Source organism: Dermochelys coriacea, chromosome 4, assembly GCF_009764565.3.
Source record: "Dermochelys coriacea isolate rDerCor1 chromosome 4, rDerCor1.pri.v4, whole genome shotgun sequence".
NCBI lineage: Eukaryota > Metazoa > Chordata > Testudines > Dermochelyidae > Dermochelys > Dermochelys coriacea.
Window position 1 is genome coordinate 70,996,704 of NC_050071.1, and position 20,108 is coordinate 71,016,811.

The 20,108-nt window shown below is 42.4% G+C and overlaps 1 protein-coding gene across 2 annotated transcripts in view; it reads right to left on the minus strand.

Annotated features, from left to right (window-relative positions):
* LOC119854620 (probable ATP-dependent RNA helicase DDX60) overlaps positions 1 to 15,768 on the minus strand; it is a 73,590-nt gene extending 57,822 nt beyond the window's left edge. For both annotated transcript variants that reach the window (XM_043513341.1, XM_038399393.2), the window contains exons 1-4: positions 15,637 to 15,768; positions 11,770 to 12,092; positions 10,009 to 10,078; positions 8,049 to 8,238 (exon numbers count right to left, since the gene is read on the minus strand). In XM_043513341.1, coding sequence (XP_043369276.1) covers positions 8,049 to 8,238; positions 10,009 to 10,078; positions 11,770 to 11,989 — 480 coding nt within the window. In that variant the 5' untranslated portion in view covers positions 11,990 to 12,092; positions 15,637 to 15,768. The remainder of the gene's footprint in view (positions 1 to 8,048; positions 8,239 to 10,008; positions 10,079 to 11,769; positions 12,093 to 15,636) is intronic.
* Between the last annotated feature and the right edge of the window lie 4,340 nt (positions 15,769 to 20,108).

Below are 20,108 nucleotides of genomic sequence, written 5' to 3' on the forward strand. Positions count from 1 at the left end.
TGAATTTCAACTTTTATAAATTTCCATATTGATATTGACTAAAGAAATTAATTACAGATTCACAGTTGGAAGGGTCCCTGAGCTACACTCTACAGTTTCTTTTTACCTTAATCTAATTTCATACTATTATGCACACATGATTTTATAGAGTTGGGGGGTGGGAGGGAATTGCCACGGCCTATGTGAGCAAGTTAACAAATATATAAGATTTAATTTTACAGTAATTTTTCCTAACTTCATAATTAAATCTGAAAGATATTAGGCTGTGTAAAAGAATGAAGTGAATTTAAAATGTCATTAATTTACCACTTAAATGTCTTGATAGAAAAAGAAAAATGTTTTGTTAGCAAATCTTTTCAGTGAAAGCATTAATGACACCCTCAATCTACTGAGAAGCCCAAATGTCACCAAGAATAACATAAGAACGGACATACTGGGTCAGACCAAAGGTCCATCTAGCCCAGTATCTTGTCTTCTGACAGTGGCCAATGCCAGGTGCCCCAGAGGGAATAAACAGAACAGGTAATCATAAAGTGATCCATCCCCTGTCACCTATTCCCAGCTTTTGGCAAACAGAGGCTAGGGACACCATCCCTGCCCATCCTGCTAACAGACATTGATGGACCTATCCTCCATGAACTTATATAGTTCTTTTTTGTTATAGTCTTGGCCTTCCCAACGTCCTATGGCAAGGAGTTCCACAGGTTGACTGTGGATTGTGTGAAAAAATACTTCCTTTTGTTTGTTTTAAACCTGCTGCCTTTTCATTTCATTTGGTGACTCCTAGTTCTTGTGTTATGAGAATGAGTAAATAATAGTTCCTTCTTTACTTTCTCCACCAGTCATGATTTTATAGACCTCTATCATATCCCCCCTTAGTCGTCTCTTTTCCAAGCTGCAAAGTCCCAATCTTATTAATCTCTCCTCATACAGAAGCCAGCCATACCCCTAATTATTTTTGTTGCCCTTTTCTGTATCTTTTCCAATTCCAATATATCTTTTTTGAATGGGGTGACCACATCTGCACACAGTATTCAAGCTTCAGAGTAGCAGCCATGTTAGTCTGTATTCGCAAAAAGAAAAGGAGTACTTGTGGCACCTTAGAGACTAACAAATTTATTTTGCAAACAGAGCTCTAAACAGGGGAGTTTGAGTGGGAGTTCTGTTGGAGGAGAAGGTAGTTGTACTTGGTTTTGTATTTTTAGTATTTGTGTGTGTGTAGGGGCTTTGTGCTGGGAAAGCAGCTGAGCCCTGATTAGGGGGTGGGGTTTCTGACTAGAGGTCCTATAAAGGTAGCCAGCCAGCCAGTCAGGCAGCGGCACAGACATCTGCAGCGGCACAGGAACTAGCAAACAGAGCTCTAAACAGGGGAGTCTGAGTGGGAGTTTGTATTGTGGTGCTTGTTTGGGGTTTGCTTTTGCTGGGGGGGGTGGTCTTTTTGGTGTGGCTTGTGTTTCCCAGATTAACAGGATTTAGGTGGGAAGGCGATGACAGATACAGAGGCAGCTGTGGGAGTGACTCCTGTAGTGGAAGACAGATTGAGGATGACTGGATGTGGAAGCTGTGGTATGTACATGATCCTGGAGGGGGGAACCGGTAAGAGTTTTTTCTGCATGAAATGCCATCTGATAGAGCTGATGGAGGAAAAGATCTGAGGTTTGGAGATGCAGGTGGAAAGTCTGGTTGAGTTTAGGAAGGGGTTTGAGCAGATGATGGAGCAAAGATATGAGGTATCTGAAGGGAAAAGCTCAGACTCACAGATGGAAGCAGGGCTGGGGAATTTTGAGGGGAGACTGGGTGAGGAAAGTGGTCAGTGGAAACATGTGACTCAAAGAACCAGGCAGAGGAAAAGACGGGCTAGTGAAGGAGAAATAGAGCGTAGGAACAGGTTTGCAGAGTTAGAAAATGAAGAAGGGGCTCAGCAGGTACTTGTTGAAGGTGGAAGGGTAAGGAAGAGGAGAAGAGAGGCTAGTCCTATAGGAAAAGCGGAAGAGTCAAGGGAGATTACACCAAATATGAGCCCCAGGAGGATACAGGATGGGTTGAAGAGGATTGTAAGGGAAAATAGGAATGGAAAGAACTTGCAGCCAGAGGGAACAGGGGAGAGACTGGAGAATAGCACAGTCACCAGGAAAAGGCAGGTCTATGTGATCGGGGACTCTTTATTGAAAAGAATAGACAGGCCTGTAACTAGAGCTGATCCAGAGAATAGAAGGGTGTGCTGTCTTTCGGGTGCTAAGATACGAGATGTAGACCTGAGGTTGAAAAGGATCCTAAAGGGAGCAGGAAAGAATCCCCTAATTATCCTTCATGTGGGAACAAATGATACGGCTAGATTCTCGCTGGAAAGTATTAAGGGAGACTATGCTAGTCTGGGGAAGACGCTTAAGGAAATTGAGGCTCAGGTGATCTTTAGCGGGATCCTTCCTGTTCCTAGAGAAGGGCAACAAAGGTGTGACAAGATTATGACTGTCAACAGATGGCTTAGGCAGTGGTGCTATAAGGAGGGCTTTGGGATGTATGGCCACTGGAAGGCATTCACGGACAGAGGACGGTTCTCTCGGGATGGACTTCATCTGAGTAGGGAAGGAAATAGACTTCTAGGATCAAGGCTGGCACAACTGATAAAGAGAGCTTTAAACTAGGAATTAGGGGGAGATGGTTGGGAGATGTCCAGGAAATCTCCACGCCAGATTTTAGCATTGAGAGGGAAGAAGACGAAGTAATAAAGGATACAGCCGTGGGTAGGAGAATGTATATGAGGAGTGAGGGCGGTGCGGATACTAGTCTAATAGGTTATACTGGCTGTAGAATGACTGTGCCTAATAGGGTACAAAATATGAGCGAGGCCAAACAGCAAAAATTAAGATGTTTATACACCAATGCGAGGAGCCTAAGTAACAAAATGGAGGAACTAGAGCTACTGGTGCAGGAAGTGAAAAACAGATATTATAGGGATAACAGAAACATGGTGGAATAGTAGTCATGACTGGACTACAGGTATTGAAGAGTATGTGCTGTTTAGGAAAGACAGAAACAAAGGTAAAGGTGGTGGAGTAGCATTGTATATCAATGATGAGGTAGAATGTAAAGAAATAAGAAGCGATGCAATGGATAAGACAGAGTCCGTCTGGGCAAAAATTACATTGGGGAAGAAAACTAGTAAAGCCTCTCCTACGATAGTGCTTGGGGTGTGCTATAGACCTCCGGGATCTAATTTGGATATGGATAGAGCCCTTTTTAATGTCTTTAATAAAGTAAATACTAATGGAAACTGCGTGATCGTGGGAGACTTTAACTTCCCAGATATAGACTGGAGGACCAGTGCTAGTAATAATAATAGGGCTCAGATTTTCCTAGATGCGATAGCTGATGGATTCCTTCATCAAGTAGTTGCTGAACCGACTAGAGGGGATGCCATTTTAGATTTAATTTTGGTGAGTAGCGAGGACCTCATAGAAGAAATGGTTGTAGGGGACAATCTTGGCTCAAGTGATCATGAGCTAATTCAGTTCAAACTGAACAGAAGGATTAACAAAAATAAATCTGCAACTAGGGTTTTTGATTTCAAAAGGGCTGACTTTCAAAAATTAAGGAAATTAGTTAGGGAAGTGGATTGGACTGAAGAATTTATGGATCTAAAGGTAGAGGAGGCCTGGGATTACTTGAAATCAAAGCAACAGAAGCTATCGGAAGCCTGTATCCCAAGAAAGGGGAAAAAATTCATAGGCAGGAGTTGTAGACCGAACTGGATGAGCAAGCATCTTAGAGAGGTGATTAAGAAGAAGCAAAAAGCATACAGGGAGTGGAAGATGGGAGGGATCAGCAAGGAAAGCTACCTAATTGAGGTCAGAACATCTAGGGATAAAGTGAGACAGGCTAAAAGTCGAGTAGAGTTGGAGCTTGCAAAGGGAATTAAAACCAATAGTAAAAGGTTCTATAGCCATATAAATAAGAAGAAAACTAAGAAAGAAGAAGTGGGGCCGCTTAACACTGAGGATGGAGTGGAGGTTAAAGATAATCTAGACATGGCCCAATATCTAAACAAATACTTTGCCTCAGTCTTTAAGGCTAAAGAGGATCTTAGGGATAAGGGTAACATGACAAATGGGAATGAGGATATGGAGGTAGATATTACCATATCTGAGGTAGAAGCGAAACTGAAACAGCTTAATGGGACTAAATCGGGGGGCCCAGATAATCTTCATCCAAGAATATTAAAGGAATTGGCACCTGAAATTGCAAGCCCATTAGCAAGAATTTTTAATGAATCTGTAAACTCAGGAGTAGTACCGAATGATTGGAGAATTGCTAATATAGTTCCTATTTTTAAGAAAGGAAAAAAAAGTGATCCGGGTAACTCCAGGCCAGTTAGTTTGACATCTGTAGTATGCAAGGTCCTGAAAAAATTTTGAAGGAGAAATTAGTTAAGGACATTGAAGTCAATGGTAAATGGGACAAAATACAACATGGTTTTACAAAAGGTAGATCGTGCCAAACCAACCTAATCTCCTTTTTTGAAAAAGTAACAGATTTTTTAGATAAAGGAAACACAGTGGATCTAATTTACCTAGAATTCAGTAAGGTGTTTGATACCATGCCACATGGGGAATTATTAGTTAAATTGGAAATGATGGGGATCAATATGAACATTGAAAGGTGGATAAGGAATTGGTTAAAGGGGAGACTACAATGGGTCCTACTGAAAGGTGAACTGTTAGGTTGGAGGGAGGTTACCAATGGAGTTCCTCAGGCATCAGTTTTGGGACCAATCTTATTTAATCTTTTTATTACTGACCTCAACACAAAAAGTGGGAGTGTGCTAATAAAATTTGCAGATGATACAAAGCTGGGAGGTATTGCCAATTTAGAGAAGGACCGGGATATCATACAGGAGGATCTGGATGACCTTGTAAACTGGAGTAATAGTAATAGGATGAAATTTAATAGTGAGAAGTGTAAGGTTATGCATTTAGGGATTAATAACAAGAATTTTAGTTATAAGTTGGGGACGCATCAATTAGAAGTAACAGAAGAGGAGAAGGACCTTGGAGTATTGGTTGATCATAGGATGACTATGAGCTGCCAATGTGATATGGCTGTGAAAAATGCTAATGCGGTTTTGGGATGCATCAGGAGAGGCATTTCCAGTAGGGATAAGGAGGTTTTAGTACCATTATACAGGGCACTGGTGAGACCTCACCAAGAATACTGTGTGCAGTTCTGGTCTCCCATGTTCAAAAAGGATGAATTCAAATTGGAGCAGGTACAGAGAAGGGCTACTAGGATGATCCGAGGAATGGAAAACTTGTCTTATGAAAGGAGACTTAAGGAGCTTGGCTTGTTTAGCCTAACTAAAAGAAGGTTGAGAGGAGATATGATTGCTCTCTGATATAAATATATCAGAGGGATAAATACAGGAGAGGGAGAGGAATTATTTCAGCTCAGCACCAATGTGGACACAAGAACAAATGGGTATAAACTGGCCACCAGGAAGTTTAGACTTGAAATCAGACGAAGGTTTTTAACCATCAGAGGAGTGAAGTTTTGGAATAGTCTTCCAAGGGAAGCAGTGGGGGCAAAAGATCTATCTGGTTTTAAGATTCTACTCGATAAGTTTATGGAGGAGATGGTATGATGGGATAATGGGATTTTGGTAAGTAATTGATCTTTAAATATTCAGGGTAAATAGGCCAAATCCCCTGAGATGGGATATTAGCTGGATGGGATCTGAGTTACCCAGGAAAGAATTTTCTGTAGTATCTGGCTGGTGAATCTTGCCCATATGCTCAGGGTTTAGCTGATTGCCATATTTGGGGTCGGGAAGGAATTTTCCTCCAGGGCAGATTGAAGAGGCCCTGGAGGTTTTTCACCTTCCTCTGTAGCATGGGGCATGGTTGACTTGAGGGAGGCTTCTCTGCTCCTTGAAGTCTTTAAACCATGATTTAAGGACTTCAATAGCTCAGACATAGGTGAGGTTTTTCATAGGAGTGGATGGGTGAGATTCTGTGGCCTGCGCTGTGCAGGAGGTCGGACTAGATGATCAGAATGGTCCCTTCTGACCTTAGTATCTATGAATCTATGAATCTATTAGAGCATAAGCTTTCGTGAGCTACAGCTCACTTCATCGGATGCATCCAGATGAAGTGAGCTGTAGCTTACGAAAGCTTATGCTCTAATAAATTTGTTAGTCTCTAAGGTGCCACAAGTATTCAAGCTGTGGGTGTACCATGAATTTATATAGAGGCAATATAATATTTTCTGTCTTATTATTTATCCCTTTCTTAATGATTCCCAACATTCTGTTCGCTTTTTTGACTGCCACTGCACATTGAGTGGATGTTTTCAGAGAACTATCCATGATGACTCCAAGATCTCTTTCTTGAGTGGTAACAAGTAATTTAGACCTCATCATTTTGTATGTAGAACTGGGACTGGAAAACATAATGTCCTTTACTTTGCATTTATCAACTTTATTTTCATCTGCCATTTTGTTGCCCCGTCACCTACTTTTGTGAGATCCTTTTGTCACTCTTCGCAGTCTGCTTGGGACTTAATTAGCTTGAGTGGTTTTATATCATCTGCAAATTTTGCCACTTCACTGTTTACCTCTTTTTCCAGATCATTTATGAATATGTTGAATATGATTGGTCCCAGTACAGACTCCTGGAGGACATCACTATTTACCTCTCTCCATACTGAAAACTGACCATTTATTTCTATTTGTTTTCTATCTTTTAAGCAGTTACCTGTCCATGAGGGGACCTTCCCTTTTATTCTATGACAGCTTTCTCTGCTTAAGAGCCTTTGGTGAGGGACTTTGTCAAAGGCTTTCTGAAAATCTAAGTACACTATATCCACTTGATCCGCCTTGTCCACATGCTTGTTGACTCCCTCAAGTTTCCAATTAGTATCCAATTTGTCTTAATCTCACAATGTTATTTTTTTGTTGCCATGGGCTAGAAATAGTATGTGGCTCTCAAAAAATGCTTGAAGTAAAAACAAAATCAACAATAGGAATAGAAATGAACAGTAATCCTTGTTCAGTACTACTTTCCATAGGTAGGTTCCATTTCAACCCATGGATAACACACAAAACTAAAATTAATCAAAACCAACTCCCTTCTGAAAGAAGTAGAAAAGAAAAAACAATATTGTGTTACCTAGTGGCAAAAAAAAAAAATCAGCCACATAGATTAATTAAACACCAGAGAGAATACTTGTAGGCCCAAAGTCAGAACTCAAACTGTCCGCAGGTGCTTGCCCATAAAGATGCAACTGACTGAGGACCATGAGATGCAACTAAAGATCCTCCTAGGCTGGATATCTAACATGAACATTTAGTAGCAGGGCTTGGGTAATAGTCTATGTATTTTATCACATACTCCTGTGAATATCTAGGAATTCCCTGCTGGGAATACAGATGCATTTGTTATGAGTAATTTGCATAAGTACACTCTCAGGCTCACAATAAAACTACAAGAGCTGGGCAGGAAATGGTTTTACCATCCTGCATCAGGACGGAACCAAGTCTTTTCATCAAAGTGAGAAACTAAACTTCCAAAATAACTAGTACCCTGGTGGTTAGGATGCCACACCTGGATGTGGGAGACCCAGGTTCAAGTCTCTCATCTAAATCAGGCAGAGCAGGGAGTTGAATCTAGGCCTCCCACATCCTAGGTGAGTATCCCAACCATTTGGCTATTCTGGACTAAGCACACAAAGGCACTTCATCCTGGACCTGGGAAATCTTGCCTGACAAAATTTTCATTGAATCTGGTACATTCAGGCAAAAAGTTTCAGTTTTGATAAACTGCCGTTTTCTGATAAACTGTTTCATTGAAAACTTTGCAACAAGCTCTAAAAACTACTTTTGCATGGCTAATTGTGAACCTTTTTGGGGAGACATTGGCTAAAGGTCTGAATTTGACCTTTATTGTCTTATTGCTTAAAGATTACCTAATGTATTATGAATGAACACTTTTCTCTAGTGGAGAAATATAGTGCAAGAATTCAATCATTCATTGCAAAAATCATGTATTTGTTACCTTGAAGAAAACAATGATGTATTTTGCTCCTTTGTTTGTTAAATCCAGTAGAAAGCATTCTACCAGGTAAAAGAAGTGCAGATTCTGTCCCAGCAGTAATGTCTGTTCACTTATGCAAGTGATGAACAATGAATCTCCATCAATCAGAAAAAACTCAGATTCAACGTAATCATTGAGTAAGCTTACATACCTGGAACAAAGAATGCATATGGCAACAAATAGTACAATTTAACATCAATGTGGAAACAATACAATGTACTTGAGGAAATGTAAAAAGTAGTAGTTTAAAATAAAATCTTAAACAAACACAATGTTCCAGTTCTGTATGAGAAAAATAAGATCAGTAACTCAGTCAAAAACAGCGTCACCATGTTGTCTCCGACTATATTTACAACATTCCTATTGTCTGTTACAAGAAATGTTTGTATGTTATGAATTTTCTACACACCTTATACCATTGTAAAAAACAGACAAGGGCATCATCAGCCCTAGAAATTTTCCAGGCAGTCATCAGCGGAATGACTCACATAAAACTAAATAGATAAAGAGTGTAGGGTGTAACTTAGAAAACTGAACAACATGAGCTATTTACACATAGCCAATATTTGCTGAAGAAAAGCACTGTGCCATTCCAAACATATACGTGAAAGCAAAACTGCCTATTTTCATATGCAAATATAGTATCAGAATATACACTTTAAATGTCTGCTTCTGAAAACCTGGCTCCCAAAGGATGGTTACAAACCATGTCAACAAGATAAATTTAATCTTCATAGGGACCCTTTTTGAATTGTCTAACAAAATAGTTGATATCTTTTCTTGTACAATGCCAAAACAGTTAGTTTCCTCTCTGCTAACTAATGAATCTACCTATTTAAGCTATTTGAATCATATTCTGGGACCACAGGTCACTGGTATTGTTTGCTTACAGTGGTCCATTCTACTCAAGAGCTGTAGTCTCTAGTTGTTTTACAAGCGCTACCCTTAGTAGAATGCATTGCAGCAAAGCAGGTTTGAGATTGATAATGAATGGATAATGTTGGCAAAGTCTACACCAGAAGAATGGTTGCAGCCTTTGAGCCAGACTTGGATAAAAGGCATTATATGCCACTGCTGTCAGCTAGGAAGGGAGTATATTAATAAAGCCCTGCCCTGATTCCATATTCAAGGAACTTGCCAGGTTGGTTTGCCTCTAGCTGATTTTGATTTTTTTCTATTTTTCACTCAGCAAGCAGGGAACAAAAGCTAACTGAGGACCAGAAGTTCTGTTTTGTGTGAAATTCTGTGATTTCAAAATTTTTTTCCTTCCAAATCATAATGATTTTTTTCAGATGTCCTTTTAAATGCAAATTTTTAAAAAATCATTTTGGATCAATCAAAACATTTCATTTTGATTTTACTTTCAATTTATTTTCATATATTTTCATTTTCTATTTGTATTTTGTAATTTTATTTTTGTTACTTTGTATATGTATATTTTATTTAATATTTATTATTTGTATAATATATTATATTTGTATTTCATAATCTATAATATAATTTAAGATTTTTTTCTAAACAAAATGTTGTTGAAATTGACATGTTCCCACAGAATGTTTCAATTTCAATGACTCCACATTTTCTGATGGAAAAACATTCAGTTTGAAAATTGCCATCCAGCTCTACTTTGAATCATAGCATAGTGATTTGTTAGCATAATCTGAGGGAAAGTGGTATCTAGGATGTTTCTAAGTCAGAGATGGAAAAGCTAGGTGCAACCCTTGAACACAGCCCTTGAACACTTTTCAATATGGTCCTCAGGTATGCAAATTTTGGGTGCCACTCTCTAAATGTAGCTGTGTGGACTGTAAATAGTGTGTGCAGTAGCACTGCCATCTTATGAGTCTTACTGAAATTCTTCTCTTGATTGACAATTTCTCTTTGCATTTTTTTCAGCTCAAGTAATTGCCTCCATACTTACTCAGCTTTTGGTATGTCATTCAAAATGAAGTCAGATATTTTCTCCAGAAGTCCTATATGTTTGTCTAGTTCTAAAAAAATAATAAAACATTTTTCTTAGCAATCAGTCACAAGAGTTATATGATCAAAGAGTCAGCCTATATCTAATCACTCTCTCATTCTATTGTATTACATGTGAAAAAGCTGTTAAAAGAGCATTATGATTGCAACTCAAGCACTCAGAAGTTAGGAAATGCAAAAATTAAGGTTTTTCATGGGAAAAGATAGCATGTAATCATGTAAGTAAAGACTGTATCATAATGCATATGCAACAGGAGAGGCAACCTTAATTCTGGCATTTCCTTCTTGTGCGCTCAATTTTGCAACCTAATGTTTTTTTAAATATAATTTCCTAAATTTAAAAAAAAAATGAAAAAAACCAGGAAGTCCATCACATGGAAACAAATTGATGGGTCATATGTCACCACCTGGGACCTTTAGGTACACAACACAAACCTCTACCACTTAAGTTAATCCAGTAACTGAGCAGTATTAGGCTATTATCTTCTATGTAGACCAGACCAGCCACTAAATGGGAATGAGGCACACACTTTGCTATTGGACTTCACAGCTATTTGCTGAGAGCAAAGGAATGTAGCAACTCAATAATCTTGGGTTCCATACAGATTCTGGAAGGGAGAGTGCTCTAATGGGCACAGACCTTGCTTTCCCTATTTGCCCTGCCTGTCCCTGCACATATGACCCTAATATATACCCCCAAAGTCTGTCTCTGCCCTATTTCCCCACAGCTAGTTTTTGCATTCTCTGAATGGTTGAACTGTTTTTAGTGAAACTTTCAAAAAAAAAGAGTTCAGTTTGAAGTAGACACCCAGCATTCAAAATTTCAGTCTGAACAGTTGAAGCCAGATCCTCCAGTGGCAAGAAGGGGCCATAAAGCTGTATTAATATGGCATCTGGAGATGTCCTACTATGGATGTGGTATGACATAAAGCCCGCAAAGGGGGCACGTTGGGAGTGTGCCAACAGCAAGATCAGGCATGACCAGAAAGCATTGTGATGAATGATCCTTAGCCAGACATGAAGCTAATCTAATTTGCATCATGATAACCAGATTTAGGGACCGGGGAAGTACAATGGTGGCATACAGGTTGGCCAGACCCAAGAATCATGATCTATTTGTAAAGATTTTATATTTGAGTTAGCGCCAGTCATCTGAAAAATCCCTTAAGTTCTTTATTACTCCCTAATCAGAAGTTGAAGTGTTTGATTAAAATAATCATTACTGAATCTTAGCTTTGTGCTTTACACATCATATTAGTGCCAGATGAGTGACATAATTTATTTATCCCATCATAATTTATACCATCGAGTTGAGTGTCGGAGAACGTAAGTTGGTTTTCATTCTGCTTCAATAATGGCATAATTATTAGAAGAAAACTGTGGTAAATTTCCAAAGAAATGGAAGAGGATTTAGTACACCACTGCTTCAAACTGTATCCCATCACATTTAAATAGTCTCTTTTTTAAAGTTTGTCTCTACTAAAAACAAATACAGAAGCTTGTAAAATAAATATACTTCTGAACTTTGGTCTAATGTTGAGAAACAGCTCAGGGACATGTAGTTTAGTCTAAGTCTGAGAAATCACAGAACTGCAAGATGAATGTTAATCTGTGAAAATGATGAAATCTTGAAGTAAGCCCCCTTTCAAAACCACATAAACTAGCGATATGATTATGAACAAAAATGAATGTATCTTCTCACCTGGATTTCTGAAATCGTAGTTGTCTTGTCTGCTATAATCACTGGCCCTTGAAACCTGCTGTATCTCCTTTTCCCAGCAAAACACATTTGAAAAGTCACTGCAGCCACTTTTATTTTCTACTTGATCTTCAAAAAATACAGATTTTTGTTCAAGGTTTTGGGCTGTGAGGTCTCCACCATCATCATCACTGCCATCTTGAACAGTTCCTCCAGAAGCCATAATGGCTTTATTATGACTCTTGACACTGTCAGTCTTCAACTTACAGATGCTTATTAAATGTACTATTAGTCTTCAAAATGCCTTTTAAGAAACATACATTTCTCTGTAAAGGCAAAGATTATGGGTCTTATTAACTAAATCAATGTCTGAAGAATCATTGAAAATTTTGGAAGAAGACAGCCAGTAAAATGCCATGAGCCCAAGCCAACAATATTTACTAATTTACTTCATATATTAAACAAAAGAAAATAATATATTAGACTTATGACAAAGGAAGGAACGTATACATTATAAATACCTAGATGATTAAACAGAAAGAATTAGTTTATAATATATTGAGTCTGTTATTGCACACTTGTGCTCAATAACTATGCAGATCCACTAAAAAAAAAACATATAATTCCTATCAAATCCTCATACTACTTACCTGTAGTGCTGTTGGCTACATGTTATGCTCTAGCATGAATACATGTGTGTTCAGGGTAGCTGTCTGCCAGATATAACTGCTTCTCTACTATGTTTTTTATTTACTAATTACTCCTGCAGGAATTCTGTGCCACTGCACATGCACAGAATTTATATCCCCCTGAAGATTTCTTTGCTTCCCCACAGAAAAATGACTTTCTGATGGGGAAGCAATGGGAAGCCACAAGAGCAGTCATGAGACCCTCCCCAGCAGTATGTTTGCAGTTCCCAGGGCAGCTGGCAGAGAGGTAAAATCACTGTGAGGTAGGGGGTGAGACTGGGGAAGACCCAACTGGTGGTTCCTATCCTTGCACTGGAATCAGCTGCTAGTTCCAGCTGGGCTGGGGAAGAAAGGACTTCCTCTTCCCCTGCACAGCATCCAGGACCAGGTCAGACCCATCCCCAGATTTCTCCCCCAGCTGCAGGAAGCTCTGCAAACTCCTCCACACACACACACCTTCTTCCTGCACCCATCACTCCTCAGCTGCAGGGGGAGGGATTCTTGTACAGGGAGTTGCTCTCCCAACCGCCATGCATCCAGATTCCCTCATACCCAGACCCTGCTGCCGAGCCTGACCCCTCCCCTCGCATTCAGAACCTTTCCCCACAATAAGCCCCACTCCCCCTGCACTTGGACCACCCCGACGAGCTACCTACATCTGGATCTCCACCCCACTGAACCCCACTCCTCCAGCATCTGGATCCCCCACTGAGCCCCCCCCACACTGAACCCCAACCACCTTCACCAGGACCCCCTTGCAGAGTCCAATTACTGTTGTACCCCAAAACTCCCAACAAGCCTCTGTGCATCCAGATCTCCCCCCGCACCCAGATCCCCCACTGAGCTACCCTCACCCAGATTGCTCCACTGAGAACCCGCTCAAGCCACACCTGGATCCCCGCACACTAAGTCCCTCCACACGTGGATCCTGCTTTGCTGAGCCTGCCGCCCATATCTGGTGCACCTGGCATGGAGGGGCAGGGCCTTGGGGTGTTTCTGGGGCAGGCCCCGTCCTTGCGCTGTGTCAGGGTTGGGTGCAGCCTCACCACTGAGTCCATGTTCCAAGGGGGAGCAGCCAGGGATGGCTCTACCAATTTTGGCACCCCAAACAGTCACTGCTGAATTGCCGCTGCCGCAACAGAGGCAGAGCTGCCACCAAATTGCTGCCATGCCTGGAAGAGTGGCGGAGCTGCCACCAAACTGCCGCTGGGGGGGCACGGACTGCCGCCCTATTCTGAATGCTGCCCCAAGCACCTGCTTGGAAAGCTGGTGCCTGGAGCCGGCCCTGGGAGCAGCACAGTGATCTCCCACCTCTGTGCAGCCAGTGGCCTGTGCTCCCCAGTGCCATGCTGGAGCCTCCACATTTATTTGACAAAGAAAATTTGCAGAATTTTGCAGAATTTTAAAATATTGTGTGCAGAATTTTTAATTTTTTGGCACAGGAGTGTCAAATCAAGCCACCACTTCGAAATAAAGAAAACTAGTCAGCAGAGAATGTTGCAAGATCCTTTAAATTCCTGTGTAACAGATTCTAAGACAGTAGCCCCAAATGTCACTTATTGGAAGTGATTTTAAAAGAGATTGTGATTTTAGAAACTTTTTTTTTTAATTCACATGATTCCTCCAAGTTCCAAGAGCTCATAGGATCCCTGGTTTTCATTTTACTCACCCTATTTCATAATTCTACCCCAGTTAGTCCAATCCTGAAATTCATTCCCTTCATCTGCCAGTTATGCAGTAGTTTTATGATGCGGACTCAAATATCCACTAATGACAAAGAGAAGAAATTCAAATTAATTTGCACTGGGGACCTCAGACTTTGAATTTCTCTTTCAGTGTCACTGAAATCTCAGGTTTTTGTGTTTTTTATGAAGATATTTGCCAAAATCTCTCCTGCTTGTGACTTCACATGAACCACCATAACCCAGAGAGTTAGCAATGCCACCATTTTTAAGGCCGGAATATAATAAACTACAGTGCCAGATTATAATTTTGGTTTCATGTGTGCAGGCAGCTCAGAATATCAAATAAAGAATTTACTTTTTTTCTGCTGCCAATAAACTAAAATTCTTTGCATCCTGCAAGAACAGAATATAGGATAGAAGCAAGAAAATTGGGTTACTGATGATTTTTATCCCTGATGGGTGTTAACACTTGGACCACATTTTCTACATTTGGTTACAGCCTTCAGATGAAAACCAGAAAAAGTTACCCTTTTGTTACTATCCTGATTTTACAGGATTATAAACAGCTGCTAAATATAACCTAAAATGTATCAGTATCTCCTTTAAGTAACCTGGTACACCTGCTTCATAAAGAACAGTTCCTGGCACCTAGAAGCAAACATACTACATACCACATTACTATGTTTCATTGAATCTAACAAGAATTTATGCCAGAACCAGACCCTTAAGTAATCCTATGATTCTAAATCAGCATCTGATTTTGTTTTGAGCCACTTAGAATATTTCAAATATCTATATATTTGAAATATTCTAAGTGGCTCAAAACAAAATCAGATGCTGATTTAGAATGACACTATTATAAATATGCTGAATTGTGGAGGCATCTCTATCCCTGAACTAATATGGACTATATCTCTGAGAGCGGCTTTAATAAGTAGTATAAATAATAACTGATATATCACTTCTGATGCTATAAGTGTGCATACCACTGTTCAGACAACCCTCTCTCTCCGCAAACCTAGTACAATCTAGAGACCAAATTCTCCTTTCACTTTCATTTGGACTGACATAACTTGGCTTGCACCAGGTAGAATTAAGGGACCTAAAGGGTGGGACAATTAAAGACAGGACTCAAAATAACTTGTTCTGCTCAGGGGGAAATTGGCTGAGGCGTTTAGAAAGCAAGACTCCAAGGGCTTTGGAGGGACTTGCAAACACACACACCCTGCTGCTACTACCCACAGACCCCCTTCTCCCCACATCCTGACTTTCTCCCTGCCAGCCCTGTAAGCCCTGCGCCCCTCAGGAGACCCCTGCCGGAGCAGCTCACTCCCCCTCCCACCCGTGTGCAGTCCCTGCTAGCGCCCCAAAGAAGCGAAGAGCATCCCAGTCCCCCGCAGCCACGGGCTGCCCTGGTCCGAGCCTCCAGCTCCGCGCCCCCTAGAGCAGCAGCGGCACTGGAGAAGGCAGGAGATGCTCCGCTCCGTAGACCGTACCTGTGCAGGGGACGAAACCAGCGGGGAAGGCACCCGGGAGCACCTGCTGCTCTTGTTGCTGAGTTTATGATCGGACAGGATGGAGTGGGAGGCGCCTCCGTGCTGTCCTGGATAAGTTTCGATTCTCAAAAACCACGTAACAAGAATTTCTTTTCATTCACTGCAGGAGGGGAGCGGGCATGTGAAACTTAGGACCAGAGCTGCACCCCTCTACTGCTGATACTCTGAGCTACTGGAGATAAGTCCGCCCGCTGAAGGCTAATATTGCTAGAGCCGATGTTGGTTTAGGGCTTGTCTGCACTGGCACGTTTCTGTGCAGTAAAGCAGCTTTTTGCGCGCAAACTGCGGCCGGGTGTCAGCTGCCAAGCCGCTCTGTGCGCAGGGTCTCGTCAGTTGCAGCGCTGCACAAAAAACCTCAGTGGGCCGGGGGGTGGCGATGGGAAGGGGCAAGGACGTTAAAGCGCTTTCTAGCAGCGCTTTGCTGCGGCAGCACTTTGACGTCGGCTGCCTACGGGCTGGTACCCGCGGCCACGTTTCACCGGTACACCTGTGCCAGCCCGTACCGGCCCACTTTCACCCCGGCCCTTCCCCTTTCAACCCAGCGTTTCTGAGAGCCCTTGTGTGCTGTGCCGATCTGCTCCGGGACACAAAGCAAACCATTGCTGTGGAATGCTCCTGCTGTCGAACACAGGCCCTATCGCAAAATGACAGTGCTGGAAACCCCCACATCTGGCACCCAAATCTTTTTCGAACCAGCCAATGTCTGGCTCCAATTTTCTCCTTGCCCACTAGAATGATCCTGCTTTTCTGGTGGTTTTTATGGTTTTGAATTTCCCTGCCATTTAAAAATGTTTTTAATAGAGAAAATGCTGACACTGAAACTACCTGGTTTACCTCTGGGAGACGTTCCTTCTTGTAGAGATGACTTCACCCTAGCGTTTTGTGGTCTCTTTGCACCAGCTGTGCTTTGCAAAGTGGTGTAAAGGCGGTGCTAGTGCAAAATTGGCCACAAGGTTCCCATCTCTCCTTGGTGAATTGGCCTGGCACAGCAGGCTCCCACCATTGTTGCAGCGCCAGCTCTGTGCTATCTCCACACAATCCCCTGGCACCGGAGTGATCTGGACAGAAGAAGGGATGGCCTGCAAAGTCAGTCCTTCAAAATAATAAGGGGATGAGCTATTCTGCCCATCATTTCCTTTTGGGGTCCTCAAAAAAGATTTGGGAGGTGGGGGAGCTGGCACCATGACACTGGCTAACTGAAAGACAAGAGAAGGGGAAGGAGTGAGATTCACCGTCATGGCTGCACCCCCCATCATCTACTGGGACCGTGGATTCTTTATCCTAATCCTGAGAGAGGCCCCTACCAGACATGGCCAGAGAGAGAGAGAGAGAGCTAGATCACAGTGCTACATCCACTACTCAGTCTAAATCCCAAATATCACTTGGGACGTGAAACTTTGTCCCCCTCACCTCCCTCCCACCCCCATTCTCCATCTTGTGTTTTCTTTTCCTCTTCCCTTATATTCTATCTAAATTAATACGCTGATCCATCCCCTAGCATCTGATCCATCTAGCACAGCTAAAGCCTCCCCTCTTGGTTCCAGCATGGGTTAGGAATCCCAAAGCACTATGGAAAATGCCGACATTCTCAGATTTATCATTTTCATTTTTCTCCAAAAAAAGAACAAAACCTAAGTCCATGGTTCACTTCCTTGCATCAGAGATGAGGATCTTTGACAGAGGGAGAAGCAGGCTCAGGAACTGAGGGCTGGTCTATGCTAGAAAGCTACATTTACGTGAATTGCCTTGCACCAACCTAATTGTCCATATGTCTTCACTGAAAATTGTCTTTCACTGATGTAAGTGGTCCATTATGGCAATGCAGTAACATCACCTCCCCAAACGGCATGAAGCCATCATCAACATACTGTGGTTGACACAGTGTGTGTGTGTGTGTGTGGATACTGTGTGACCTAAGTCTACCCTAACAGTCCTCCAGCAGCTGTCCCACAATGCCCGATACTGACAGGTCCAGGTACAATTGTGAACTCCACTGCCTAGGGTCACAGAGACCAGAAGCCAGGCCCCACTTTAAAAAACCCATAATTTTGAAATGCCTTTTCGTGATTCACCAGCTTGGTGAGCACCCCTGGCATTTCTCCATTGTTGTGTGCCACCACCCAGTCAGCCATGCCAGTTACATGCTTTAGATATGCTCTGGCCTGGAGTAGACAGAAGGTATTGGACCTCCTGGGTCTATGAGGAGAAGAGGCTATGAAGTCACAGCTACAAAGCAGCTATAGAAACATGGACATCTCTGAGCAGGTTGCATGGGGGATTCAGGAAAAGGGTAATGACAGGGAGCAGCAGCAGTGCCATATGAAAGTGAAGGAATTGCGGCAGCCAGCAGGTATACCACAAGGCCAGGAAGTCCAAAAGTTAATCTGGTGCCAAGCTGCAGACCTGCTGCTTTTATAATAAGCGGCATGGCTGACTAGGTGGAGACCCCACAACCAGTCCATGGACCACTGCAGATACCTCGATGGAGCGCAAGACAGAGACCCCTGCTATGAACAGCCAGGAGGAGGAGGAGGATGGGGGACATGTGTCTGGGGGACGCAGCTATGCTGTGAATCAGGACCTGTTTGAGATTCCACCGCAGTTTAACCAGTCCCATCAGCTGAGCACAGGCAAGTCTGTTGAATGGGGAGGAATCTCAGGTAAGTGTGTGAATGCCTTTTGCTTTGGAATGTCTAAATGTACAGATGGCACCCAACCCCAAACTAATCAGGATTCAGGTACTGACTTCCCATACATTTCCTCATACAAGAAGAGGTAGCAATACAACAAACAGAAGCAAAGTTATCATTTGCTTTTCATTCTCCTGTAAGGTTAGGTAGGGAGGCAACACACATGGAGCAGTTTTTTTATGTATATAAAGAAGTCCCTTGAATTCTTCTGAGATATCTCAAAACTTTCATGGCAGTACTTTGCAATCCTCTCCTGAAGCTTCCTAGGGAAGGCTGCCTTATTTCAACCTCCATGGTAGGACATTTTCCCATTCCATTCCACAATTAATTTGGCTAGCACAATTTGTGTGAACTGGCTAGCAGGATATGGGCCCAGGTGGCTTTTGAACATCAGCAGCAGCTGTGCTCTCTATGCCTTCGTTACCTTCAGGAGTGAGATAATAGCTAAAAACACCACTACCTCTGGAAAATACTGCCAGCACTCAGCATCATTGCCCTGTGCCATTACTCTGGGAAATAGGGGCCAAAATTTTATTGTGTGGAATGCCTGACCCTGAGAAAGAGGAGAAAGAAGGGGACTCTGGAGTACGTATTCTCAGAGAACCTGTAAGTCAGTGTTGCATTGGACCTTGAATAGAGAGCACAAAAGTGAATAATTCAGACAGTGTGGAGAAGCAAAGAGCAGATAGGAGAAAGTCCCAGCAGGAAAAGGAGAGGGAGGTGCATCAGGCCACAGTAGGGCTTCTCTGGCCTGTAAACACACATGCTGGAGACTCTTGTTGACCTGCAAGTTTAGCAAGTATGAGCTTGCATCCTTTTAAAGTCAGAGGAGATCTTTATAGTAGTACCTTCCTATTTCCCCACCACCACCACCCCTGTTCTTTGTGGCAACCCTACCCCTTCCACAGTAAGGGCAATCACTCATAGCTTCACAAACACTGACCAGTGAGAGCCATGGTTGGCTGTATGTGTAGTCAAAATGGACATGAACGTTCTTTCCCCTATTCTGTTAGTTTATTTGATATGGTTTTATTGTATTTGTTTTTAAATTGCACAGATATTTTTCCACAGGTTTTGATCCACAAATGCTTGCATAACCATTGAAAAGCAGCCCTCTTGTTGATGTACTCTGTGGTAAGGTGGGCTGGTGCCAAAATAGGGATGTGCATGCTGTCTATTGCCTCACCACCATTCAGGAGCCCATTGCTGCAAGTCCATCCACTAAGTCCTCCACATTAGCAAGAGTCAGTCCTGCACAGCAGGAGACCTTTAATGACCCTCCACACTTGCATGACAAAAACCCCTGCTGTGGATTTTCCAACTCCAAAATAATTTCCCACTGGCCAGTAGCAATCTGGTATTGCACACTTCCCCAGTGTGATAGCCACTTGCTTCTCAACTGTCAATTCAACTCTTATTCTGGTGCCCTGCTCTAGAGGGCTGAGGAAAGCTTGGGATACATATGCAGGCATATGGCCTTTCACATCTGAAAGTTCTGCAGTCAGTGCTCATCATCTCAAATCTGCATTACAATCAGGACCAGCTCTAGGCTCCAGCAAAGCAAGCACGTGCTTGGGGTGGCACATTTCCAGGGGCAGCATTCCGGCCATCCTTTCTTTTTTCCCGGTCCCGTTCAGTCAACCAATGAGCCCCTGCGTGGGGTGGGATGGCGGGCTCAGCACAGGGGTCCCAGCCTGGGGGCGGTCCCTGCCCTGGCCCATC